Raw genomic sequence first — 27,714 nt, 5'->3', positions numbered from 1 at the left:
TCTGGCCATTCTTCATCAACTTACATCCCTTTCATAGATGGTAAACAACCACAGTGAAAACAAGTGTAACAAAGAGGATTATTCAATGTTGTTTTATTTTTCACAAAAGATCACAGATGGACAATAAGGCAGTGAGGAATATATGACAAAACCAGGAGAAATCTTTCTCAAAATAGATCTGCATCTATTAACAATTTTGTGGACATCAAAAAAAGAAAACGACAAGAAAAAAACCGCTGTGAAGCGCTGTCATGTTGAGGCACTGATCAATGGTTTAGCCAACACCCCCAAAAAAACCCGGCAGCTTATTTGCACAGAGTATCGAAAGAAAGGTGTTTGCTTGGAGCAATTGAGCTCAAGTTACAACTCACTCTTGCTTTTTGAAATTCAACATGGAATAAATGCCATGTTTCCACGGCAGAACCTTGTGAAATAGGGAATAGACCTCATACCCTTTGTGTGCTCCAGGCCAATTTGCTGCGTTTTTGCATATCTCATGGATAGCAAAAACTCTGGCAATTCAGGGACCAGAGATGTGGCTTAGTTCAGCCAATTTTATTTGTTTCCGCCTGATTCTCATAAATTCTCATGACTGTTACAAAACTTTCTGTGGCAATGCATAAGAATACTTGTAAACTGCTTACAAAACAATATCAGTATAACAACAAATGCAAAAATATATATCACGTATAGATGGGTACAAGAGTACGTAGAAATTGAGGTCGATCATAAGTTGACATAAGTGACTATGATCTTGGGCAAATGTAGCAATATTTTGAGTGAATATTTAAAGAAAGTTTCATTTTGGACAAAAATTGTAGACTTATCCATGTTTGATTTGAAAAACATCAGGAAAGCAAAGTCAGGGGCCTTGTCAAAGACCTCTAAAGACTGTAATATTTCGAAAGAATTTTAGAAAATACTTAATTTACTGAACATAATGCGACTGAGGTGAATCACAATGAATGCCCCCGCTCCGTGGGCACCAGTGTCCAAAGGCCTGTCACCAAACTGGTTCTGAAGCTATGGGGTGAAAAAGAAAGATGGCAGCCTGGCAGCCATATTGGATTTTGTCTCAGGTCATAAATTGATAGGTAAGCTTCCCTACGCTAGGCCATCACATCATAGAAGCTTCAGGTCTGTCACTCACTCAGTTCTCGAGTTATAGGGTTGAATGCGAAAACCAAATGTGGCGGCCTGGTGGCCATCTTAGATTTTGGGTCAGGCCCAAAATCGATAGAGAACTTCCCCCACACTTGGTCATTACATCACAGAAGTTTTAGGTCTGTCACACACTCGGTTATCAGGTTATGAGGCGAGAATGCGAAAAACAAAGATGGTGGCCATCTTGGATTTTGGGTCAGGCCCAAAATCGATAGGGAACTTCCCCTACACTAGGTCATCACACCACAGAAGTTGCAGGTCTGTCACTCAATCGGTTCTCAAGTTATGGGGCAGAATGCGAAAAACCAATATGGCTGCCTGGCGGCTTGGATTTGGGTTCAGGACCAAAATCAACAGGTTACTTTTGAGACACTAGGCCTTTATGCCACAAATATTGTAAGTCGACCAGATGAGGGGTTCTTAAGTTACTGAGCGGAATAGAGTGTGGATGAGAACATAATGACCCCATCTCAACTTCGTTGAGCGGGAACATGCTAAAGGCTATTAGCCTTAAAGGGAACTGACACCGCCCAGTGGTTTAGCCAACTTTTCGACTGTCACTGCCCGAGAAAGTCAAACTTCCAACTTCCTGTTCGAGTTCAGATTTATAGCTCTGCCCCCAGTGCCCGAGCATGCGCAGTTCAATTTGTTATTATTGAGAATCATGTCGAAAGTTCGCGTAATGGGGCGACCAAAAAAGGTCTCAAAAGCCGATCATCGGCTACGGATTTCGCGTGAGACGCTGGTGATATGGAAAGTAATACGGAAGGAGTTGTATTTGAAGACAAATGATGAAGTTGCCCAACAATTGGCCGACTTGTACTCCGAGAAAACAGCCGCGAGTCATGCGATCTTTCATTCATGAGTTTTCGTAGTATATTCCATAGTAGTGACGTCACTCAATGATTGACAGCTAGGTGCCAGGTTTCATTCATGCCTTGTTCTGATCACCCGATACGTGGGAAATGAAAACGAGGTCATACGAACTGGCTGGGTGGTGTCAGTTCCCTTTAATCCATTCTTGGTGAAACTAGTACCAAAATCGTCAAAAATAGCTACATTTGACCAAACTAAAGTGGGAATGTTACAACAAGTGATTGTCCATTTTCGTACAAAACACACAACACCAGCAAAATGTGAAAGACAGTTAAAGGCACGATAAACTTTAGTGGAGAAAAAAAAATACCCCCGAGTATTGTAGAAACTATACTAACGTCATAAATTCTTATACATTTTTGTATTAAGGATTGACTCAATTACCTTAAAGGCCTCCTGTCTGCTAAAAAATTTGAAAACTGAACTTGAATATTTTCCAATAGAGTAGAAATGTACTGAATGAAACATTTCAACAATGCCATTGCACAGTCTCACAAGGTCTGTCTCATAACAGAACGTAAGGGACGGACGGGAACCAAAATCAACGTCCATGGACGCGTAGTAGGATTAATCTAATAGGCCTTCACATGTCACGTGGAGTACGTTTGCGTTCCAAGTTCTGAATGGAGGCCGACCATATAACAATGATCTTTGCACTGAATAATTGCATTCAATGGCAATAGACCGCCCATATGGGAAGGTTCATGTAATTTTCCTTTATTGTGCGTCTAGCCTTATCCCGGTGGTGACATGATTAGACACGCATTGAAAATGGTCAATAAAATATCATTCCTTTGTCCGAAATTGAATTGATTATTGATAACATTTAATTGCCATGGTTTGTGTTGGCCAGCAGTCGCTTGGCCTCAAGCTACTTTCACCATGGAGAGAATTAGGATGTTTTTGTTCGCTGCTCCGCCGCCCATACCACCGCCACCAGTTTTGCTTACACCAGCATTTCATAATTTAGAAGTGCGTCCGCCTCCGTTGCCTCCAAGACTTGATGAAGTTCTCACCAATCAACCAAATGGTCCATACGTTGGTAACGACGTCTTTACCAGGATTAGAAACCACCAGATGGACTTTTGGTATCTATCAGGTGAGACAGTGGCCTCTTTCAAGCACCTCGTAGAGGACATTACTCCCCTTCTGGAAAACAGGCCAGGACGGTACCGAGATCATTATTGCTGTCGGTGGAGAACCGTTTACTACTTTTTTTCTATTGGATCAAGAAATATCCGGACATTGTTGCGATGAGTGCAATGTTTGATATCAGCAAGCAATCTGTTTGCAGGGAACTTTATTTTATGACAGATGTTTTGTGGACTTATTTTCAAGACGGTATAACATGGCCGACCGATGAAGAGTGGGAACAACTGCGGGGCAACTGGTATACTATTCCAGATGCTGTTGGGGCGATAGATGGAACGGTACACGCAATCGAGATCCCAAAGACCGAGGATCCCCACCTTATCATAGTCATAACTTGTTACTGTTACTCAGCCACAGTCCAACAATGAACCGCTTTCTTTTGCATAGTAACTACTTAGATAAAAAAAGACACTCAATTTGGTTAATACGAGCCAACCAGGCTTTTATCAATAATTGACCGCTTGTCTATAACAAGGCCTATTCGGTAACATCGGTAACATCGATTTCCCTTCATTGACAGTTAACCAACGCACGTTGTCAAAAAGCTATTGTATGTATAGGTGGGCGTTCCTAATGTGCTTTGGTGACCACCAATCAGAAGAAGGACCTTACATATGTATTCATCACAGCAGCGCAGCCCTGGTGGTAATGCTCGTGTAACCAATAGCATCAAAGTTAACAAGCATGGTACGTTGAATTAGGTACTTCTTAGGTTCCCGTCTGTCCCTAACGTTCTATAATGAGACAGACCTACAGAAACATTAGAACTACCAAGTTACAGTGAAATTGTGTGCATAATAACTGCATGATGACAATTTCTATTTACCGGGAAAATGGTGTAGACCTTTAATGAACAAGTCAGCGAGTGTACTCTCAGTTCTGGGTGGAAGCCAACTGTGGTCTCACATTGCCCCCATCTGGCTCGTAAAGTCTATGTTATTGAAAGTTTAAAAGGACACTGTAGGCAGGAACTAGGGGGTCAAATTGGTAGTCATCAGGTGACTGCAGAAAAGATTACAGAAGAATATATTTACAATGTCATATGTATACCTGATAAAAAGTCACATTAGAGCAAAATACAGCAAGAAATATAGAGCAAATTTTGGACAACAAAAAATTTCCACAACGCAGTCGACTTCTGGCTCTCACAACAGGACGAACACCACAAATAAACAATTTTTCTTCTGTTAACCGTGAAATCTTTGCAACGCAAAAAGTTGGCGAATTTGCTCATTTTTACTTGAAGATAGACAAAATATCGCATTTCCTGCCGAAATTCGATGGTTAATGGATTAGGGCTAAAATCTTCACGCTTTTAAACTTCACATTTGATGATGCATTCACGAGAATAAACTGCTCACAAAAATTTCCCGGCTTACAGTAATAGACGTGTGGTCAATTCTAGGACCAATAATTCATTCAAAATGCAAAAAGGTGTGGTGTACCACAAGTTGAAGCATCATGCCAGCAGGGCAGGGCGGACTGCCAGTCAAAACTGACCTCACTGCACAAGCTCTAAAGAACCTGCAGAGATCCTCCAGCCGTTCTCGACACACTTGTTCTGTCTGCTTTACTGAACTCTTAAGTCCCAGTGCTCCTTTGAACTGAACACTAACTACAATCATTCGACTTTACCTACAGTCCTTCAGCACCAAAGTCCTTGGCACAAGATCCATCATTCTCAACAACTTGCTCACAACAATAAATCAACAAATGATAACATTCTTGCATCCTTCTCCTCGAACTCGCATGTCCTCGTCTTGACGTCATCTCTCAGAACAATTTTAACCACCTTGCCACCGAATCCTCAAACTTGACTAGTCCTCTCTTCGATATATTCTCTCTCTCTCGGAATGGTTGGGTACGACTTCTTCCTGGGCTGGCTGCAATCAGAAACAAAAAGTTAACGAAAAACTTGATTGAAATGTGTAATCATGAGAAGTTGTTGTTCTTTTGACTTAAGGTCTACAGGGATCAACAGTAACTTCACCATCTTGATGTCTTGATCTTGAACTTAACCCTTTTGCTACGGGTGACGTGTGTAGCACGTCATGTACATGGTCCCATATTGTGCGGATGATGTGCATAGCACGTCATGCCATCTAAAACACAAATTTACCAGTACATAGTTGTACCCTCTCTCTCAACACGCCAAACACACTCAGAGATAATTAGTTTCAGCCTGATTGTACAGATGACGACACTTTTGAATAGTTTCTATCGTTCTGATAAAAGTAAGCTCCACTGTTCATCACTGGTATCGGCCATCAGCACATGGTGGCGGCAGTCGAAAAATGGCTGCCGCAGTGAAAGGGTTAATCTTGCAGTGATGTAAACAGAAATGAACAATTCGAGGTCTATACTGTCTACTGCAGTTTTCACACTCAAGTGGTAGCAGGTCAGAATTATATCAATATAATACACAATGTACTTGTAAGGCACTATCATTTTATTGTTCTTCTGCATGCTCAGATGGAGAGTTCTGTCAGAGTGTACAAATGTCATAAACTGTCATAGTTTATCCTCAAGTGGTCCTCCTTTATTTAGCTTGTCACGGACAAAGGTCACCGATGAAAAGAGCAAATTTAAAAAGAGCACATTTAATCAGCCGAGGCACCTCCACAGAACCTGATGCCTAATGCAACACTGAGAAAGTACCACCTGGTCTTAGAAGATCCAAACACTTTTCCTGCAAGAAGTTGCTCTTGATGTTTAATGGTACTCACTCGAAATGTATAATCATACTTACTCTAAATGTTTTATCCAAACTCCATCTTGCATCTTCCCACTAGTCGGTGATACCAATTTAGTCGACGGTGCTTCGGGGGCCGATTTTGTCCTCGTAATCAAAATCGGTGTTGGCGTTGTCGAAATGGATGTTTTTGAGGATGTTGGAGATACCAATTTCGTTGGTTGTGTTCCCACAGATGTCTCTGTTTTCGGAGGGTTGGACTCATTCATACGCTGGCCATAAGATGGCGCAACCGCCATGGTGGATTTCATGGGCATCGGCGTAGCAGATATAGGACTCTTCTCACCTATCTGTGACAACAAGATTGGAGAGTCACCCTTACCGTCACCTACGCGTATCCCATTCGTTGGTGCAACTACTATCGAAGATTTCCCCTTTGTCATCAATATAGTCGAAGTCGGTACAACTGATGCTGATGACTTGGCCAATGTTGAGGAAACCCCTTTAGGAGACTCCCTTTCCGGGTCAGGCATGCTTTTTATTGGCGCCACCATGATGGGACTCCTTCCTCTCATGTTCAAGATAGAAGTTGGTGCAACTGACGTCAACGTATTTCCAGAAGTATTTGCTTGTGTCAGTTCTATAGAAGTTGGTGCTATTGACATTGCAGCATTTCCAGAATTATTCGCCGATCGGCCTTCTTCGGCGGCATCCGAATCCGAATCCTCTTCACTTGACGATGAGTCTGAAGGCGGTGCTAATGTCACAGGAGTATTTACAGGCGACGGCGATTCAGGTATGGGAGAGAACTGGTCACAAACGCGGGTTCCATAAATCTGTGATGAAGAGACTGGCGGTTTGGTTTGTATTGGTGGAATTAGAATTGGTGGGTCACCATAACTCCCTGTACGCATCCCGTAAATTGTCCCATATATCTGTGAGGGGGAGACTAGTGGTTTTGTCTGGCCCGAGAATGGACCATCACCATAAGTCCCCATACGTATCCCATGAGTGGTCCCATAAATCTGTGATGAGAAGACTTGCGGTTTCATATGTACCGGCGGTATCAAGATTTGAGCATCATCGTAATTGCCCATACGCATATCATGAGCCATTCCAACCGTTATTGGTGGCGATTTCGACCGTGCAGGTAAAACAAAACCCGAAGAAGTACTAACTGGTGATTTTGCAGTAGACTGTACCTGCCACTGAGGCAGGTTTTCATCATGATCTGATGCGTCGTTCTGGGGCGACCTCACAGATGATGGTGTCCGCCGCCCTGGGTGGTTTTCATCAAGAAGACGTATCTGCATGTCATGATTTGATGCAACGTCCTGGGGCGACCTCACAGATGATGGTGTCCGCCGCCCTGGGTGGTTTTCATCAAGAAGACGTATCTGCATGTCATGATTTGATGCAACGTCCTGGGGCGACCTCACAGATGATGGTGTCCGCCGCCCTTGGTGGTTTTCATCAAGAAGACGTATCTGCGCGTCATAATTTGATGCAACGTCCTGGGGCGACCTCACAGATGATGGTGTCCACCGCCCTTGGTGGTTTTCATCAAGAAGACGTATCTGCGCGTCATAATTTGATGCAACGTCCTGGGGCGACCTCACAGATGATGGTGTCCACCGCCCTGGGTGGTTTTCATCAAGAAGACGTATCTGCGCGTCATAATTTGATGCAACGTCCTGGGGCGACCTCACAGATGATGGTGTCCGCCGCCCCGGGTGGTTTTCATCAAGAAGACCGATTTGTAACTCGTGATTTGATGCTACGTCAATAGGCGACATTGCACCAGGGAGCGACCTCATAGACTCGTCCTTATCAATGAAACGACTCTCCACCTCGTAATCTTCATCCGAGGACGCTTGTGCAGAAGATGGTAATGGCCTTCCTGGGTGGTTTTTATCAAGAAGACGTATTTGCATCCCATGATTTGGTGACCTCGCAGATGGAACAGGTGATCTGTCGGGGGGTACAGGTGACCTTGAAGGGGGTACAGGCGACCTAGGAGGAACAGGCGACCTTGAAGGAGGAACAGGTGACCTTGAAGGAGGAACAGGCGACCTTGAAGGTGGCACAGGAGATCTCGCACGTGGCAGCGACCTCACATGAGGATCATCATCAAGAAGGCGCATTTGTATTCCGTGAGCTGATGCCATTGTCATGGGTGATTTTGTAGAAGAAGTTGATGGTACAACTCGGGATGTATTTTCATCCAGCAGACGAATTCGCATTCCGTAATTAGACATTCCGCTTGAAGATGCTGCGAACATCATGGCGGGGTTATCTTCAAGAACACGTATTCGCATTCCATGACTAGAGGATGCCGCTTGGTGGGATTTCACGGAAGTCGAAGGGCCCAACATGATGGGCGAATCATCGGCACTACTGGCGCTAGCACCGACACGCTTTCCATAAGTTGGTGACATCACGACTGGCGACTTAGCAGGTGCCATCATGATGGGCGACTGTCCATCTCCTAGATCTATAGTCCTTGCACCGTTCGGCGAACTGAATTGTCGGACTTTTGTCAAAAGTGGCACCAACGAATCTGGTCGATCGCCAGTTATATTCGTTGTGAACACAAAGTGTCCATGATCTGGTGGCGAATTGACACTCGTCGCTGAACCCGCGGCACTGAGTATTTTAACGTCATCGTCATCAAAGGGGCACATGACTTTCTCCTCCTGGAAATGTGCCCCGGCCACATCGTATTTAATGTGCTTCTTGCCCTTGTGGTAACACCAGTAGAACACAAGCAGGATTAGCAGTATAGCCAGCGAAGCAGCGCACACTGCCGAGATAGCACCTGAAGAAAAGAGGATTGTGTGAGTCGGCACTGCTGCCCAAACAAGCAATTTCAACAGCTGTGACTAGCAACATTACCATATACGGCAAACATACCCAGAAGTTAAACCCAGGCCAGGAATTTTGGAGGGACAGTTAAATCTTCCTTAGCAGACACCTTTGTTGGAAGGACATCTTCTCTGTCCTGCGCCATTTACTCATTTTTTTACAGAATGTGCCATTTCGATCCAAAGTGGCCTTTGTAAATGTGTAATGAGGTAGCATTTGTCATTCCTAAGGATTCCTTGATACAGTAGTTCTACTATCCTACGAGAGGTGAACTGGGTGAAGTCTAAAACTTAAAGGAAACCTATCACGAAACGCTTATAAAAATGGAGAGTTTTGAACGGCCCGGTTAAAACCTAAGGCAGGAATAAGCTGCCATTGATGACTCTTAGAAGTTTCGAGTTCCCCTCAGGTAGTTTATTATGTGAGCTGGAGAAGAGACCGGCCTACAGTCTCACGCCGACAGTGGGGATCGAACCCGGGACCTCTTGACCGCTACACCACAGCGGCTCCATGTGACACATACCTGGTCTCAGTGGGCAATCCCTTTCATCGGACCAATCAGCACACGAGTTGTATCCGTCACATCTCTCCCAGGGTGAGTAACAGTTCCCATTGTCACAAGTCTCTTTGTTGAAACATTTCTCTGAAACAGAGTGACGATATTGGTTAGTTGGTGACTATCTTCAGGTCACATGCCGATAAATCATGTAATGCTTTAAAGGGGTACGCCGTTGGTAATTACTTGTGGTCCAGTTAAATAGAAATCCACTAATACACAATGCCGCAGTGCAGTTATTGTGAATACAAATAAACTTGGTATTCATAGTATTTGTATATCAGTCTACACAACGGCAATGTTGAAATTTATATCTGGGATGTATTTTCGCAATAGGACATTTTTCAATTCAATTACAAATTCAAAATTTTTAACGAACGACGTAGGACTTTAAATATGGTTTTAATCATAATAATATTAGTGATAACTATAGCAACAGTAATAACGATAATATTAACGATAGCAATATTATTACAAAGGATTGCTGGGCGATTTCGCATAGTGGCTGTTAAGTCATTTTTTCAAAATATCAAGGTAAACTCACCACATTCCCTGTAATCATCGACACATCGGCCATCAGAGCAGGTATATTCTCGACAAAGAACAGCTGAAACAAAGAACAAAATACATATATGACAAAAATAGCCAATAACACAACACAGAAATTGATCCCAAAGTAACTATAAGAATAGAGAAAACCTATCAACATGACTTATCTGCTCAATGAGCACTAGGTCTACATCTAGTTATGCATCCAGAGGAAATCAAGGTTTAACCTCTTGAATCCCGGTGACCGACCAGTTGGTCATTTTGAAATAATGTTTTTTTCCCAACGACCGACAGGTCGGTCTCAGTGATATTTTTATTCCCTTCAGCTGGGACGCTAGTTTATTGCTTGTTTTAGTGTGTTTGATGTACAGTAGTGTCAGTTAGAGCATGCCTGGGTTGATGGCGCCGCGATACCGGACTTTGGTGGTTGTAGGCGGGCGTTACACATCATGAAAGTCAGACCCAATGTCGCAACCACGTGACCACCCTGGGACCCCGGGATTTTCAAGTTTTGGGATTCAAGACGTCAATGTTTGCTTCTCTGGCTCTGCACACAAACCCCTCAGACATTCGCCCTCATTTGGTGAAGGCGTACATCACCTTTAAGTCAGCACCGAGATTAAACTCAACCTCGGTTCTAGTACCGTACTTCTAATGATATGTATGAATGGAAACTGCACTCAGAAATCTTAGAATGAGGTTGCAGTGCGTACCTCGGAGGAGACAGTGCTCTGTATTTGTCAGCATGATCAAACGACCAATGAAAATGCGAGTTTGGATAACGTTGCTGCTACTTTCTTGAAATTCCTCAACTCAAATGTAAGCGACGCTCTGATTGGGCGCACTTACTTCTGCGCTGGCTTCTTCACCAAATGACGGCGAATGTCTCAGGGGTTTGTGTGCAGGGCCGGGGAAGCGAACATTACCCCCGATTTCCTCAGGATGCTAGATATGGGGCCGGTTCAGTTACTAGTAAGTACGCACAATTTTCCCATTTTTCCGGACTCCCTCCCGAGGGTCTGGTACAATGCCAGAGCCCAGACCACCACCTGCATACATTGGTACACTAAAAAACTTCAGTCAATACTGGTGTATGTAGTCAATGGCATAGTTGATGTCACCGTGCTGCATAATAAATGAAACCCATTTTTGTACAAATGTAAGGTTGTACAGAGAAAATCAATAAACCGTTATAACTTCCAATCTGAAATTCTCATCTTTTTCACTCTTAGTGTTTGCAAGTATAGATTTGCGATTAAAAGTGTTCAAATTTTATTTTTAATCATCCCACACCTGCGTACAGGCGTATTCAAATAGGACCTTAAATCTACAAATGCCCTCAGTCATGTGTGTACCAAGTGAACTATTCTGTGAACATAATTTACAATGTCACATGAATCATACATTTTCTGATGGTTTCTCTAAGTAGCAATTCAACTGTTCATTATTTCTGGAGCAACCTTTGTACATTTAACACCATTCCAGTGATCTATTTCTCGTCTAAAGTCACTGTAAGGCCACTGAAAGTGCATTCACGGTTCGCGTCACCGCCCTCACCTAATATTTAGCCTGAACTGAACCCATATTCACCACTTTTACTCATTTTTTTACAGAAGTGAATGGTATTTTTAAGTATCAATCAATATTTCCTCAACCAATTCTTGAAAGTGTCTGACGAGAGAATGATGATATCAAATTTCATTAGCCTGGGGGGATATGTCATGTCTGTTTCCATCACCTGCACGCAAGATGAAAACAAATGATATGCCGTATTCACAACATTCGTCCTCGAGTAAGAGACAGAAAAAGCTCGACATTTGAATCACCTCATATGTCAAGGACACTCAAATTTCCTGGAAATGCTGACAAAGACGGCGTTTTGAATGACTATGTTGTGACCCTGGGGATAAATGCCTGCAGTGGGAGGATGTATATCAACAGATAATATCATGGGCTGTGAAAGTAATTATTTTAACAGCTCATCATTTTCCAGTGATTTGATGCGTCAACGAAAAATAATATGATCCTTCTACCCACAGCACAGTTGTAAGAAAACACAGTTTTGGTCCTAAATTGGATATTTCCATTCAATTTGACCTCTCTAATCCGGACACTTCTTTATCAAGGATAGCACTTATTGGTCCATAGGGTGTTCTCATTAAAGAGATTCTATACACTTTTTCGTCCGGTGGGTGTCCGTATAAGAGAGGTTCTATGTACTTACGACAATGAAACGTCTGCTCCATTGATTTGATTACACATTTGCCTCGGTAGTCCGGACAAGTCTCTTCATATCTGTCTCCCATACTGTTGACGTAGCCACATGGTCGAACTGCGGAGAGAAAAGGATCATGAAAGAGCGTGCGGAGAGATTAATGATCTCAGAAGGCAATGGCCGGTGTTGATAAGACCCTAGTCCCATCAGAGAAAGTCCAGGGAATAAAATATTTCATTGTAAAAGAGTAAATATAAAGGTCTCCGAAAAAAGGACAAATTCTTCAGGGACTAAATTTAAATATTTTTACACTGGCTATCACATAGAACTGCCAACCCTCACGCATGTTAAGGACTATCGGAACTATTCACAATTTTGTTTCAACTTAATATTAGGAAACTTTTAACACGATTGAAAATAGTCTGATCAAACTCGATGTTGGGTGTGACAGAGAATCTTTTCAAAATACCGTTAATTGAACAGATTCCTCATTTACTTTATTGTGTAGAGAGGGAAATAAAATCAGGAATGTTGCAGCATGCCTATATATGGCATAATAGTAGTAATGCAAGTAACTATATACTACAAACACAATTATGACTAATGACACAATCGCTGATAAAAACCCCATCTCAAACAGTACCGACATCACAGAACCTTCAACCTTTTCATTTGAGAAAAAAAAGAACAGCCTAAAGGCCGATTCATCTGGTGTCATTGACAGTAGTCTCATTTACAAGTGACAGTGTACGTCTGTGTGAATGAGTCAAGGTGAATGCAGGATGGATCTCGCCTTCTCATCATCCAAAAGACCCTGTACTCCATGTCATGAAAAATTGGTATTCTGAAATTTGGTGATTTCGCACAGAAAAACGCATTATCTGAACAAAAGGTTAACTTCAAAGTTCCAAAGGATCTAAGAGAACTGACATGTACTTTGCCGGAATCGGAAATAGCGTGACCAAGACTGGCCATTTGAAGCAAATACTGACAATTGTCCCCAGCCATTCCAGGCTTTTTATGGAGGCAGTGAAATTTTTCGTGAATTGAAAAAGAAAATTGTTTGTGAAATGGACAGTCCCGAGCATGGCTACTTGGATACATGTTGGACCGAACCCTCCACGACTCATGCCCATGGGTGTTCCATGTGAGGGAAACATTGATCCATAGAGGTACTCGGACCAATCCTACTGATATCATCTTACAAGATGTCAACAGTGATGGATTGAGCAACTTCCTATTTAAGCAGTAACGAGTGGAAAACCCCCTCATGTATACTCAGAGCTCCTCAAGCCAATCCTACTGAAATCATCTTTCAAGAAGTTATCAGAGATGGCCATGGCAGTGACTTCCTATTCAAGCAATGCGAGTGGGAGACCCAAACCATACTCTCATGTTTACTCGACCACAGAGCTCCTTAAGCCAATCCTACTGAAATCATCTTTCAAGAAATCAACAGAGATGGCCATGCCAGTGACTTCCTATTCAAGCAATGCGAGTGGGAGACCCAAACGATGACTTGTGCGACATACATTGATTTTTTTAATTGTAAAGGTCGCAGCTCTCCCTGCAAATAGAATAGGAGGACGTACAGGAATTGACGCATGTAATCCTGAACGACTAAAGTTCACCCTCTGAAGCAAAGTGATACACCATTAAGAATAGTGACACAATGAACGATAAAAGTATGATCATCTTCATGCACTTTCACCCACATTACTTCTGAAGTTTTCATTTCATCAAGATCTGAAAATATCCACACTGATATACCGGCACTGTACACGAGAAGTGTACCACCAGCCGGATTCAATTGGCTTATGAGACACACTTTACTTCCAAACTCCTATCTGTAATGTCAGGTGCTGCTGGGCAAGCGGTTCAAACCCTACATCTTAAACTGACCGACAGCCAAACAACCAGCTGCATAGACCCGAGGCAAGACCACCATTGATTTTTTAAGCCTTTTAGCAGTTGAATTGTCAATGTTTGACCGCAACGCATCAAATACTGCGTGGGGTTGTGAATCTGATATTTTGTAATGATATTCCGGACAGTCGGGCAAGTAAATGGTGAAAGTAAACTGGTAGTTGACCACGGAAATTTTTTGATAACCGACAAATTGGACAGACATTGATATTTCCACTCTTTTCAGCCAACTGGCAGGAAAATCTCAAAACACCCCCTATTACCAAATTAGCAAAATTCAAAATTTTTTCATCAAATAATTTCTTTATATCTGTAGATTTGCCACAGCAAATATTTTTTCAATACCTCTCCAAATATGTACTTGAGAGTTGAAAACATACTCGCGTCTAATTGATAGGTCCCGACCCTCCAACCTATGAATATTCATTGGTGGTGTTGTCTCACCCTTTCACAACAGGCGGAGGAAGCCACTGCTGGCCCAAACAAACCTTGATATAGGCACAACAAACAAAAGAACAGGTCTTTCATTTGCTGCTTGTTTGTTGTGGCCAGCAGTGGCTTTTCCTCCACCTGGCGTAAGGGCCTCTATTAAGAAGTGCTACCAATGGGACTCAAACCTTCGACCTACCACTCACAAGGCAGACACCTTGACCACTTTGTTATTGAGATTCATACAAGCAGTATTACATTGAGACACACTCAGATTTCAAAGTGTTTGCGTCAAACATATATCTTTCCCACTAAAACAGGTCTTTTTTGTATAATCTTGATACTAACTTGATCATTCATGCATGAAGAAAGTCGTTCTCCAGTGGATACCAGCCCACTGCAACATCAAGGGGAACGAGAAGGCCGACCATCTGGCCAAGGAAGGAAGCCAACTACGCCAGAGCGACCTGTCCCTAACATATAAGGAGGCAAAAACCAATATCAAAGCTGCCTACTGGACCAAGTGGAAGGAAGAGCACGAGGGATATGATGCTAATGACAATTACAACAAACTCACCAGAAGAGGCCAGGCCATCATATTCCGACTGCGAACCGGCCACAGCAGGTTACGCCATCACCTGTTTACATAGTTACGGATCGGAGACAACGACTTGTGCCCATGTGTCACAGAACCGATGACCGTGGCACACATCCTGACAAGATGTGCGAGATTGGCAGCTCTGAGAAAAGACATCTGGCCAGAAGGTACCAGCCTACAAGACCAGCTCTATGGAGACCTCCAACAGCTGCGAAACACCACAGAATATATCAGAAGATCAGACCTGACTGTCTAGAGCGAACGAGAAGAAGAAGAAGAAGACTTGATCATATATTCTAAAACACCCGAGAGAGTATATTTCATTTTCATGATGTATAATGTAAGGAAGAATGGGGTAATTGTAGCCCCGGCTAAATTGTAGCCCCTGTCTATGATATTGATTGATATCCCCATGCATCAAACAATGCAGGGGCTTTAAATAAACAGGGGCTACAATTACCCCATTCTACCTCATATAGCCTCATTTTCACCACAGAGGTTTGGGTGAGACATTCTAAAATACCTTGGTACCGTAAAGTCAACTTTTAAATGGAAAATGCATAAGCCTCGTTCTGAGAGTAGAGTGTTTTGGACACGCAACCAAGATGCTCTACCAAAGTTCCCTCGGGTTGCACTAAAATGTGGAAACCATGCACACAGCTCACTTCAGAAGTTTGAGGCTCTCAAAACACAGCTTCAAACACAAATCAGCCAAGGAAGCATCAACCACCCTAAGTTTTTTAATGAGCACTACACATATTTGCTGAGAAAAACGCTCCAAATAGCCCATTTGCACGGATTTTAGCATCACTTGAGCGAGCCGATGCGGACTTCCTATGCACGCTGCCGTAACATAATGTAAACAACGGCGCTACCGGCGCTCCGGGCAGGCGATGGATGGAATTTGCCAAATTCGCACATATTCAAGTTATTTTCGTGGCCTATCTTTTTAAGTTTGAGGTATTTTAGAATAGAAATTGAACCCGAGGCGGAGGACCTTGGTTGAGTTACCAAGACACTCGAGGGTGGAGCTAAAATACAGTCCAAACCCGAGCCGTGGTGCAAAATGTGGAAGCATTCAAAAGTATTTAAAACCACATTATTCGATCTTTAATTTGAGATATTTTAGCTCCACCCTCGCGGTTTGGGTGAGACAACCAATACCTCCAGTTCGATATCAATTCCTTTGACGACATTTAACCATTTTTGACCACCAGGAAGCGCTTCAGATCAACCCCTCACACACCAAAACATCCTATTTGATTATTTTTGGCAATTTCAATGACCCCCCTCACGCCCAACTTGGACACCCTTAATTTTAAGCCCCCACACCAACTGGTGTTATTGGAAGGCTTTGAGTGTTTTGTTGATTTGATGACAGCTCCATGAGAAATCAACTGCTCTTCTTGAGAAAACCGAATAATAACCCTTTCAGGACAAGTCTCGCGAAATTGCGAGCACTGCAATACCTCCGTTCTGGACGAGTCTCGCAGAAATGCGCGATCGACGATCTTTTCTATACATCGGTTTTCCAGTTATTTCTAATGCCAATCCGCATTTTTTAACTGCTCCGAGGGGATTCCCGACATCCTGGGGAATACCTTTTCTATTCATGCCAACTTCATAGCGCTTCTTGCAAAGCCGATATTTTGCTTTCAAAAACTTTCGATTTTGGACGAAAAAACTTGAAAAATATCAAGTCCAGAGCGGAGGTTTAGGAAAAAATATTCAGTCCTGACAGGGTTAAGCTAGCACAAACCCACTAGTCTCTCCCTTACTTAGTGCTTCGAAGAGTCGTTGACATCATAGTTAGTCAAAGTGTCCTCAAAATGACTGCCTATACATCCAAAGAAGACTTTCCTATTCTTCTTCACGTTCACTGCTTAAAGTTTCCCATGAATAAATGAGCATCCATGAAAACCCAGGTTATCGAGAATAACTGCCCACACGCACACATATTCAAACAAGAGAAAAAGAACTCCATGACAGAATCACATGATGTCATATGTGTGGGCAGCATCTGGGCAAGGTAAGCGACCCATGAGGTGGGTTAATCTTACGTTTGGAAACCTGGATTTCCGGGAAGTCTTTCAGGGCAAAAACCTGATATTCCTCATGTCTTCCCAGAAGGAGAAGCTCATCAGAAGTGGATCCGAGACTCTGTGCACCTGACTTTTCAGAATTTCATTGTAAAATTCTTAAATCCTTTCGAAAAGTTTAAATTTGTAGTCAACCATGAAAATATTTTTCTTAAATCACGGGACACTGGTATTGCCCCCCCCCCCCTTCAACCTTGGATATTCGTGCCTGCTCAAGTTACAGCCACTGTGAAAAGAAAGTGAGAGCCTTTGACTACAAGCAGAATGTTCCGTTGTGGGCCAGTGCCTTCACAGTATTTCAAAACTTCAAACCCTACACAATGACAACACATTGATAGAGGACAGTGTTTGAAATCCGTTTATTTGACGTTTGATTTTTTCTTATTGTATGCCTTTAATCCTAGGTATTAAACTGGCCCCAGTCTTTTCCATGACTTTGATTTGAACACGTCAGATCTATCTCAGGTAACTGGCCCCAGTCTTTTCCCTGACTTTGATTTGAACACATCAGATCTATCTCAGGTAACTGGCCCCAGTCTTTTCCCTGACTTTGATTTGAACACGTCAGATCTATCTCAGGTAACTGGCCCCAGTCAATTCCCTGACTTTGATTTGAACAAGTCAGATCTATCGGCGTTATATCCAGTTTTTGGCACCAATACCAATTTTGCTGTTGGATACTTTTTTAGAATTGGTTTCATGGACTTTAAATGCGTAATAAAAGGTTTCCGAGTCATAACGGTGCATTGTGTAATGATTGAAATTACTCAGGGAGGTCTTAGGAATGATTTCTGAAGAAAATAAAGTCAATTGCAGAAGTACATCGACTCTCCCCCCCCCTAAATTTGGGCCAACTTGGGGTAATTGAGAAGCCAGCCAGACTCTTGGATCCGCCCACATGCAACCTCTCCTTATCCATCTGAAACTTGTAGTCTTTGTAGGCAAGGGCAGTCAGTGCATGCATAAGGGTTGACAATATGTACCGCCATTTTGGCTGGACCTCCAAATCCTAAAGCAATTAGAACTCTTTCAAAACATAGTGAATGCTCATTTCAAGGGCTGGAGTCTGTTCTTTGTTTTCCAGAGAACAGCCTCCAGGGTTTTAAATGAGCATTCACTACGTTTTGAAGGAGTTCTAGTTGCTTTAGGATTTCAAGTTCTAGACAAAATGGTGGTACCTATGGTCAACCCTTAAAGTTGACATTGCCAAGTAGGGACGAAGTCGAACTTATGATAATGTCTCGCTTTCAATACGTGCACTGGGGGTAATGGGTATATTCAGTAGAAGATCCAAATGCACATCACAAACATTCCCAAGAGCTCAGCTTTGGTCTTATTTGACCCGACAGCTTTAAGCCTTTGCTGATCAAGACCTGCCACTGTAAAAAAAGCCATTAATCTTTGCAGTGGGCGGCAATCATTATCAGATCAGTGACAGCCAGAAATTCCCTCCAGCCATGCTCAGCCATTTAGGCATCAATGTAATTGGGAGTTATTCTTTGAACAGACACCGCAATGTGGATACAGCCATTTCTTCCCACATGTGAGCCAATAGGAAATAAAGATCTAAAGTAATCAAGAGACTAAGGCCTCAAACCATGTGCTAATGCAGGCTGACACATTAGGAGGTGTGATCATGGTTTCATATGGGGGGGGGGGACATATCCCCCCATTATTTTGACATGGGGGGGGGGGGTATATCCCCCATCATCAATTTAGTTTTCAAGATTCATTAATTTTCTGAAACTTATGTTTTAAAGTCTAAAGTGGCATTTGAAGATACTAAGAAGCAGATTAAAGCATTTTCAGATGAAATAAATGCTTAGTCCCCCCATGAAAAAAGTCCTGGTGGAAGCCCTGGTAATCTGAGGCACTCCAGCCCCATCCTGCCCCTAAAATATCCTGCAAGAGAGCTGTATTTCACTGCCAATGTTATCATGGTTTTAAGGACATTCTTCAGGTTTATACAGATTGTTGTGGTACGGAGAGAGTTTTGATTCTCCAAATCAAACTCATGGGAGTGAAAAACAGCTCTCCAGCTACTTTCAAATACGAAAGCCTACTTATGCATCACTTTCTTCGACGAGACAGACGGTTCAGAAAAGATCAAGGGTCACTCGCAGGTGTTATTGTAACATGATCTAAATATAAAGTGACAAGGTGTCAGTATCTTATTTCAATGTGACTCGATCCAAAGAAGGATTGTCCACCCCCAAAAGCAATATCTCGTCTAACTGATTTTATTTTATTCCTAAAGTGAAAACTGACAAGGATGTAGGCCTTCTCTGCCTCTACACCCTTAGTGTGCCCTATTCCGATTCCATACCTATTTGAATAATATTTCTGTAGGTCTACTAAGCCGCATCTCATTCCTGATAGTCTTGGCAAGAACTTCCATTTGAAAGGAAAAACCCTGGTTAAAACATCCACCCACAGCTGATGTTGGAATTCAATTTCCATTTGTAGTTTCTTTATGGTTTACTCTTCTCAGCAAAATAATTCTATTGCCTTTCAGGCCTAGCTAGGTGTTCGGAAAATATTCATCTTGACATACAAGGCTTTAAGGGGTACACCGTTCGTAATTACTTGAGGTCCAGTTAAATAGAAATCCACTGATACACAATGCTGTAGTGCAGTTATTATGAATACGAATTTGTTGAAACTATGTATTTATAGTATTTTTCTACCTGTCCACACAAAGGCATGCTGAAATTTATATCTAGTATGTATTTACACAATTGAAAATTTTCAACAACAATTTTTAACCAACGGCGTAGGCCTTTAAGATTGCAATGTTTACCCTTAAGTTACAGCTGCCCGCTTTAAAGGCATAAGGTGGGGATTGGACTTACTGCAGTAAGAAGAAAACATTTGGCCCTCCTGCAGCTTTGGTACGGGACCTATGCCTTCACGATTTGTCTTTGCATTTCAATGTTTTAGTGATGAATTTTAGGGAATGTAAAGAAAGCAGTTATGTCACGTATAAAATCCAAGATTCTTGTTCAACATTCTCTCTGCGCTTTGGGTTAGTCTCGCGAAAGAGAAAATATGCTGTTAATTTCGGATGTGCTGTACCGTGTTGTATGCCACTATATTTATGCTCCAATTAGGATCAACATGGCCTATAATAACATACATCTCCAAAAACCTCAGGGTAGATTTTGAATATTGAAGAAAAAATGCAAAGAATTGGAAGAAATAAACTTCCATTAAGTTTTCTTCAAAGGAGGACTCCAAATTTTGAGAGTAGGGAGCATTTCCTATTGGTCTGGAGGTTCACATCAGACGAACATGTTTTTAAGCACAGCCTAATCTCCATTCTGCAACAGCATTCTTCACGATTTCCTTTATAGCCTTGCAAAGAATTGTAAAGACATTCGAGCTAAGCTAACGATATCATTCGATACTGTATTGCTAATGTACTGCATTCTCAAGAGACTAATTATTCCCAAATATCAGAGGTCAATCGACATGATACTGATAGCATCCCAGCAGGACGCTGGTTTCACTATCGTGAAGCTCTTTTAGCACGTATGCATTGCAATATAACATGTACTTTCTACCGACGAGAATGAGGGAATTTTTTTTGACAAATCCATAGACATTGATTTTTGATGAACCACCGAAAGGCAAAGTTAAATAATACACTCATTGCTACATGTATAATGACATAATACTATTCAGGCCTTCTAATTGTATTGTATTTTTTTCACGATTCAACCAAACAAGGGACATTATGTCACATAAGTCTGAACAAAAATCATTTTTTCAATCTCTGTTTTCTGTCCTAATTTGGGAATTGATGTTCATCTGCCGCCAACTTAAATGGTCAAACATTGTGAAAACAAGGCAACTAAAAGAGATGGGCTATCAACCAACACAGTTAGCAAAAGAGAAAACAATCGACTTTAAATTCACCAAAGGGGCTGGTCACACCAAATGCACTGTGCATGCCACACTTTGCCGAAACCGAATTTACAAGGGCGTTTTAACCTCATTCATTGATTTTGGATGTACAGTGGAACATCGGTTAGCGAACACCTCTCTATTAAGGACAACCTCTCTATTAAGAACACTAGTTTTGGTTCCAAATTGGTTGTTTCCATTCATTCAATTAGACGTCCCTAATCAGGACACCTCTCTATTAGGGTCAGTCCCGAGGGTGTCCTTAATAGAGAGGTTCTACTGTATTCCTGAGTATATTGATCAACTCTCACTGCATGGGAAAGATATGTGGCAGTCTTGAATTTCAATTTTGGTGTGACCGCCCCGCCACTTTAACACACTGTACTGCTACCTGGGCGTGAAGAACACTTACACCAATATAATCAAAACCACGACAAGTGACAAATCGTGAAATTGACACGTGACATCACTGACACGGCACAAATCTTCGTGAAATCCACCACATGACGGACAGCGACCACACTGATGTACATCACTAGACGGCGATCTTGTAGTATGCTTACTGCAACTCCTGTCACTGAACACGCAGTTCCCTTCCGGGCACTCGTACCCATTGGGACCCTGACACTTTTTTGTGACCATTTCTGAAAAGAGAATTTATTATATTCATTCAAAACGCCAAAAAACCCGATTGAATACAGTATACCAGGTAATATTTGACTATTTTTGCTGATTTTAAGGATTTGGGTACCCACTCACCCAGCATTTCTAACCACTGGCACAACGGGGGCCAATTTTGAAGTATCGTCAAAAGAAGGCACTGACGGCCCGTTTTCTTGGATCGACCAATCAAGCCGCAGTATGCGGTTAAGCTTTCGCCCCTGCAAGAAGTTTTTCAATTGGCTACTGGTTCGCAGACACTTAAAAAGAACCACTTGTTGGAAAGCTTCTTTATTGATTCCTGATAAAGCAAGATACCCCACTAAGAAAGGGTAAATGTTAGTTATTCAAATAGCGAGTTTCCGCAAATCTCATGAATTACAAGTTACAAACTACGAATTGCCATTTATCCGAGAAAGAGACCACAAGATATTTGGTTTCGAAGCTGATCCACTGTAATTTCTTAGACGCAGCGAGTTTTGAATTCTTGGTGAAGAACTGGCCGAGTCGTTACGAATTAGTCTACATGGTCACAGCGTCCATTTTTCAATAAGACCGGAACTGAATAAAAGAATTTACTTCTAATACACAACACCAGATAGATACAGCTGACTGCAAAATGGAACGCGAGTTCCATTGTAATTATAAGTTCGTAATTCGTGAGATTTGCCGAAACTCGGTAATGACACACGAGGTCACAGTTAAAGGGTAACTCGTGTCAAATTTCACCATGATTATAATGTTTTAGCTGTTTTTGACAAATGACTACGTCACTTTCTCATAAATCGGTACGGTTTTCAAATCGAAATGCACATTTTCTAGAAATTGATGGTTTTATCCCGCCCGGATGGCTCGCCTCGATGCCGTTTTCGTTGATGACGTCACAACATGAACATTTTCGCGGTCGCGGTGGTTTACATTCAGCGATTTTATAATAAATCTAATCAAAAATGGAAAATTTGAGCTTTACATTTGTGATCAACAATTAAAAACGGACGTATTTCCGCAAGGTTGTAAATCACATCATAGTATCACTTTAAGATAGAAGTTTATGAATGTAAAGGAGTCGACAGCATTTTTCCTCACATTCATAATGAAGTCATTGGGGAAAGTTTGATCTCAAGCATCATGTCCCCTTTCTCATAATGGAAGGGAGTTTTTGTGTGCACGCAGGAGACATAATCCATTATCAGAGTTTAAACAGGTTACACCGCCCACGCGTGAGTCTTTTATCATCAAGGGGGTGACTTAGCTATTCAGGGTGCGTAGGCTACACGTATTGATCTTCCCTTTGCACACAAACATGGAGTCATTGTTAATCACGTTCACCATGTCATCATGTCACAACCTTACATACGAAATTCTGCCTCTTGTCTTTTCATTGACTGTTGTCTGTGTCAGATGTCCCTAAGTAGTCCCTGCACATCTCTTTTTTTATCACTTCCAAGTTAAACTTCATACCTTTTTTCAAGTTTTAAAAATCATGAAGATTATTCTGATAATATTTTAAGTTCATATATAGTGCTTTTCCATGTTTCCCTGTTCAAAGCACTTTGGGATACCATATTTTATTACCCTGGTCTCCTCAGAAATCAATCATGGGTTTTAAGAAGTAGCATGACAGCACTCACTGGAACTCATCCAGTAGGGGAACCAAGCAGTGATTTGACCGGGAGTCAAACCCACAACTTCTCGATCATGAGGCCGAGTCTCTTCTACTCTGCTACCACTGCCGCATACATGTAGATCCTTTATCCATTGTCCATTATAAGAGTTACCCGCTATAAAACTGCCTTTCACTTTCTTCATTTACCTCCCCTAAAGAACATTTCAGTGCACAAAAAATAGGGCACCAACGACAAAAACAAGATGATTTTTTGCCTACCTGGACATCTGGTATAATAGGTGACACAGGAGCCATAGACACAGTGGTAATCCGTTTCTCCACTGCAAATCATCTTGATAGCTGTTTCAAATCAGAATCTGGAAAGATAAGAATCAATGCAAGCTTAGTCATCATTGAGCAAAAACATAAAAGGTGCAAACAGTTTCAAGGACTTTCCATCACATTGGACATGGTCAAGGGGACACAGGTCCAGGGGAGGTGTCCCAGGCAAGGTAAACAGCTGGCGTATCTAGAAATCAGGCCAAGAAAAACAAGATGCCATTTAAGAATCAAATATGTATTTTCCATGCATCTGAGAGAGCATCTGAAAATTAGAAGTACAGCAGAACCTCTCTATCAAGGACACCCTCGGGACTGACAAGGGCTGTCCTTAAAAGAGAGGTGTCCTGATTAGGGAGGTCAAATTGAATGGAAACACCCAATTTGGGACCAAAACTAGTGTCCTTAGTAGAGAGGGTGTCCTTAATAGAGAGGTGTCCGCTAAGGGAGGTTCTTCTGTACAGCAGAATATCTCTCTAAAGGACAACCTAAGGGCAGAGAAGTGCTCTCCTTATAGAGAGCATTCATGATTAGAGAGGTCTAATTGAATTGAATCAAACATTTCCAAATGACACAATGTCTCAGTATCAAAAAACAACTGAAACAGTGAAAGGTAGCAAAAACCAGAAAACAAATGCCCATTAGAGGTAGCTTGGAAACACTAGCTCTGGCATAATTGGGTGGGTGTTGACTTAATTGAAGGGAATGCTGAGGGGGCAGCACCCATGAGAAATTCAAAAGCCGATAAAAAATGTGTTTTAAATGCGACTAGGATTAGATATAGTGAATTGATGATCAATATCGAGATTGCTGAACTCATTATATCCTCATGGCTAAAAATAGACCATTGTTCACTGACTGTATCATCAATGGCAATTTTACTACACTTGCTTGACGATAGATTTATCGATAGGTTTGTCAGACTCAGAGTATCTCCAGTTCAGCAGGAAAGGCCTGACACGCAACTTCCAGGATGCACCAAGCTGACAAATACAGATGTAGATGAAACGATCCTCTCTCGACTGAGCTACCGCCTCCGACTTGGTGGACACTTGAGAACACATCTCCAGGCCAGTGAAAGAGTTGTGTGTTTCCCCTGTGCTGGTTCACCTCCACTGGCTACCAATCAAGTGCACATTTCAGCACAAGCTTCTGCTCTTTGTGTTCAAGTCAATCAATGGCTTGACTGGGGAGGCTCGGCATTCTCAGATCCATGATTCAATTAGGAAGGATTGATCGCCAAGGCCTTGGATCTGGATCTGTGATGTTCCTTGAGGTACCTCACGTCAAGTGCTAAGCTCTCATTCCTCCGTGGCAGCTACTCCAAAATTGTGGAACCAGCTACCATCGGTGATCAAGGTTTTCGAAACACCGATTAGTGATTCCCTCCAGACTTTCAAGTCCCTCCTTAAGCCCCATCTATTCGCAGAGCTCTGCCTTCGGGAAAGAAAGCGCTCTAGAACCCACCTGCTGAGTAATGAGTGCTAATATTGATTGATTGATTGAATGATTGAGGACACCAGGACTGCAAACCAAGAAATATTTGCTGCCATTTCATTTTGTCATTTTTTTAATTGCAACTTGCATCAATCTTTAACATTTTAAAAGTGTTTTGACAACCCCATGACACTCATTTCAATCAGAGTTTCTTTTTCAAAGCCATATTTTCGCGTTTATCTGTTAAGGCGAAAAATCCCAAAAAATAAAAGGAAATATTTTCACTTGAGATCCGATGCCAGCAAATCATTTTTTCAGCAGTAGCTGGACATGCAAGTTCTGACTCTACCTGAGCAGTGCCAATTTATGGCATCACCATAATATAGGATTTGTTAATGTCTTTTTTGCATGTTTTGACTTATTCTGTTACGCCATTTAGTCAATGTGAAAGCTTATTGATCAAAAGAAATATTTTTGCAGATCATCCTCCGACAGCATAGCTGGTTAGGTTTCCCTGACAACTAAAGATCTTCCAAGTGACTGAAAGCACTTTGGACCTGAAATAATGTTTCTGCCATTAAACAAGCCCTCAGGAGGCTCACTACTATCATTGTTGTCTAGAAAACCACAAACCCCAATGTGACCCACCACAGCAAAATGAGTCGCATGTCGCACCGAAGATGAGCCTAAAATTACACCTGGACATAATAGAAGAAATTGATATACACTGTACTCAGATTTCACAACGGGCAGACAATAGTGAAATGAACAACCAGTCCGTCTCAACCTGTCAAGCTCGGAGTGACATGCAACTCATTTTGCCATGGCGGGTCACAAATAAAATAAACTTATAAAATAAAAAGTTATATTCTGACCCTGAGGAGCCTCATGGCCTTTTGGTTACTTCTGCCTGGCTACACCGCAAAAGAGCCCAGGTTCGATCGCAGGGAAAACCCAAGGCTCTATTTCTGGTTGAACCGGCTAGGCTTTCAAGGAAGTAAAATTCCTGGTTCTTCACAGTCCTCCAAATGAGATTTAAAACCGAGGTTCCTTGTATCAGGTGACTATGCCAGGGCAGGTTGAAGATCCCGCCAAATGAGAAACATGATGAGCTTGCACGGACTCTGCCTCTGGCCAATGTCAGAGTTACTAGGCCCATAAACCCAACAGGGGCCTTAAACATAGTGGTGCACAAAAAAACGCTCATCCTGCTTCAGCTTTGGAGGAGGAACACTCCCTGGAGAAAATCACTTTCCAGTGCAGAGCGAACACTGAAGAAGAAATTCTGACCCTCAGTTTTTGAGAGGAGCTGGGATGGGAGAAAAAAATGTTCATCTAGTTTGACCATAGCATTAGCATAGCAATGGGTAGATAATGGTACGCCACTCAACCTCTTGTAGTACTCCACACAAGGATGATACCCACATTGTTCCCTATTGCAATGCAGTGGTGATCTGGTCTTACTCCTATCCTAGATTCGAAGTCTGACATCATTGTCACTGCTCTTTAGTTTCAGCTCACAATTCTGTACATGTACAGCTGTTCTCAGAACAAAAAAGTGTCTAGCTCAAACAGTTAAACCCAAGAGTCAAGAGGTTACTTAAAAATGGTTCTAACTTGTCTTATTTCACCCAGGTTAAATGGGTACTTGTTGGATGCTCAGGTTGTATACAACAAAGTTGGTCCAGATTTTCCCAACTTCACACAAGTCACAACGAGGACAGGAGTATGTGATTATTTCCTTTTTTTAGGCTTGAGAACGATATACCAAGAATTAGTATAAATACAGCACTGAGATCAACCCACACAACACAAAGAAATGGGAAAGTTGCATAAGAAGCCTTTCATCTGGAAAAGAAGCAGCATCAATGCATTCTTCCTACAGAGACACCCACACAAAAATAGAACGCCCACTCGACAAACAAGAGACTCAATGATACACTGTATACACATACTGATAACTCATACTGTATAATGTACTGGAATATTGAAGATGGAAACCTGTCAAAATAACATCCACCAGAAAATCGCTTTCAGGGAAAATTGGCACAAGATATGAACGGGAAATTGGTACCACCTATATAAAATGTCTCTTACCTTCAATAATACCCCATTTGTCAAACAATAAGAGAGATTTTCAGCTCACGAATCGAGGAAGATTGGACAAGATGATAAAACTTCTTCACTTTTTTGCAACGTTGTTACCGACTTATTTGATTGATTCTGTGACGACCGTGAAAACTCCTGAGCGCCATCTGCGCGTAGTACGTATCACTAATTCGCCAGTCTGCAGACAAAAATCATGCCGGTGTAACATCTGTGGTTGTTTCCCATGTGTCAGTGTTTCCAAACAATAGGCAGCTAGAGAGACCACGACTTTTCAATAGGGGGGATACACAGAAAAACTTGTCAATCTATTTTTGAGCGTTCCCAAACAATGAGGGGAAACACTAAAAAACAGAAACACTCAAAAACATTACACCGGGAAAACAACAAGAGGGCCAAGTTCTCCGCTGAACGTTGTTGGTTCATCGCCACGACACTTCGAGTCTGATATTGCAGTGAGTTCGCAAACCCCCCGAAACGTCAACGCGAACGCCTGTCCGATTGTTCGACCTCCAACCACGGGGTAGGCGTTCGCGCTC

The 27,714-nt window shown here is 42.1% G+C and overlaps 1 protein-coding gene across 1 annotated transcript; it reads right to left on the bottom strand.

Moving 5' to 3' along the window:
• Nucleotides 1-3,569: 3,569 nt before the first annotated feature.
• LOC135495663 (mucin-4-like) lies at nucleotides 3,570-27,267 on the bottom strand. Its single transcript, XM_064784494.1, has 8 exons — nucleotides 27,167-27,267; nucleotides 23,573-23,670; nucleotides 21,440-21,671; nucleotides 12,079-12,186; nucleotides 9,850-9,912; nucleotides 9,273-9,392; nucleotides 5,942-8,702; nucleotides 3,570-5,075 (listed from the first exon to the last, which is right to left on the bottom strand). Exons 4-8 carry the CDS (start codon nucleotides 12,158-12,160, stop codon nucleotides 5,000-5,002), a joined length of 3,102 nt encoding a protein of 1,033 aa, XP_064640564.1. The 5' UTR covers nucleotides 12,161-12,186; nucleotides 21,440-21,671; nucleotides 23,573-23,670; nucleotides 27,167-27,267; the 3' UTR covers nucleotides 3,570-4,999.
• Between the last annotated feature and the right edge of the window lie 447 nt (nucleotides 27,268-27,714).

This window comes from Lineus longissimus, chromosome 11, assembly GCF_910592395.1.
Source record: "Lineus longissimus chromosome 11, tnLinLong1.2, whole genome shotgun sequence".
Lineage (NCBI taxonomy): Eukaryota > Metazoa > Nemertea > Pilidiophora > Heteronemertea > Lineidae > Lineus > Lineus longissimus.
The sequence above is the reverse complement of the archived record's forward strand: the minus strand, read 5'-3'. Positions and strand labels throughout refer to the sequence as shown.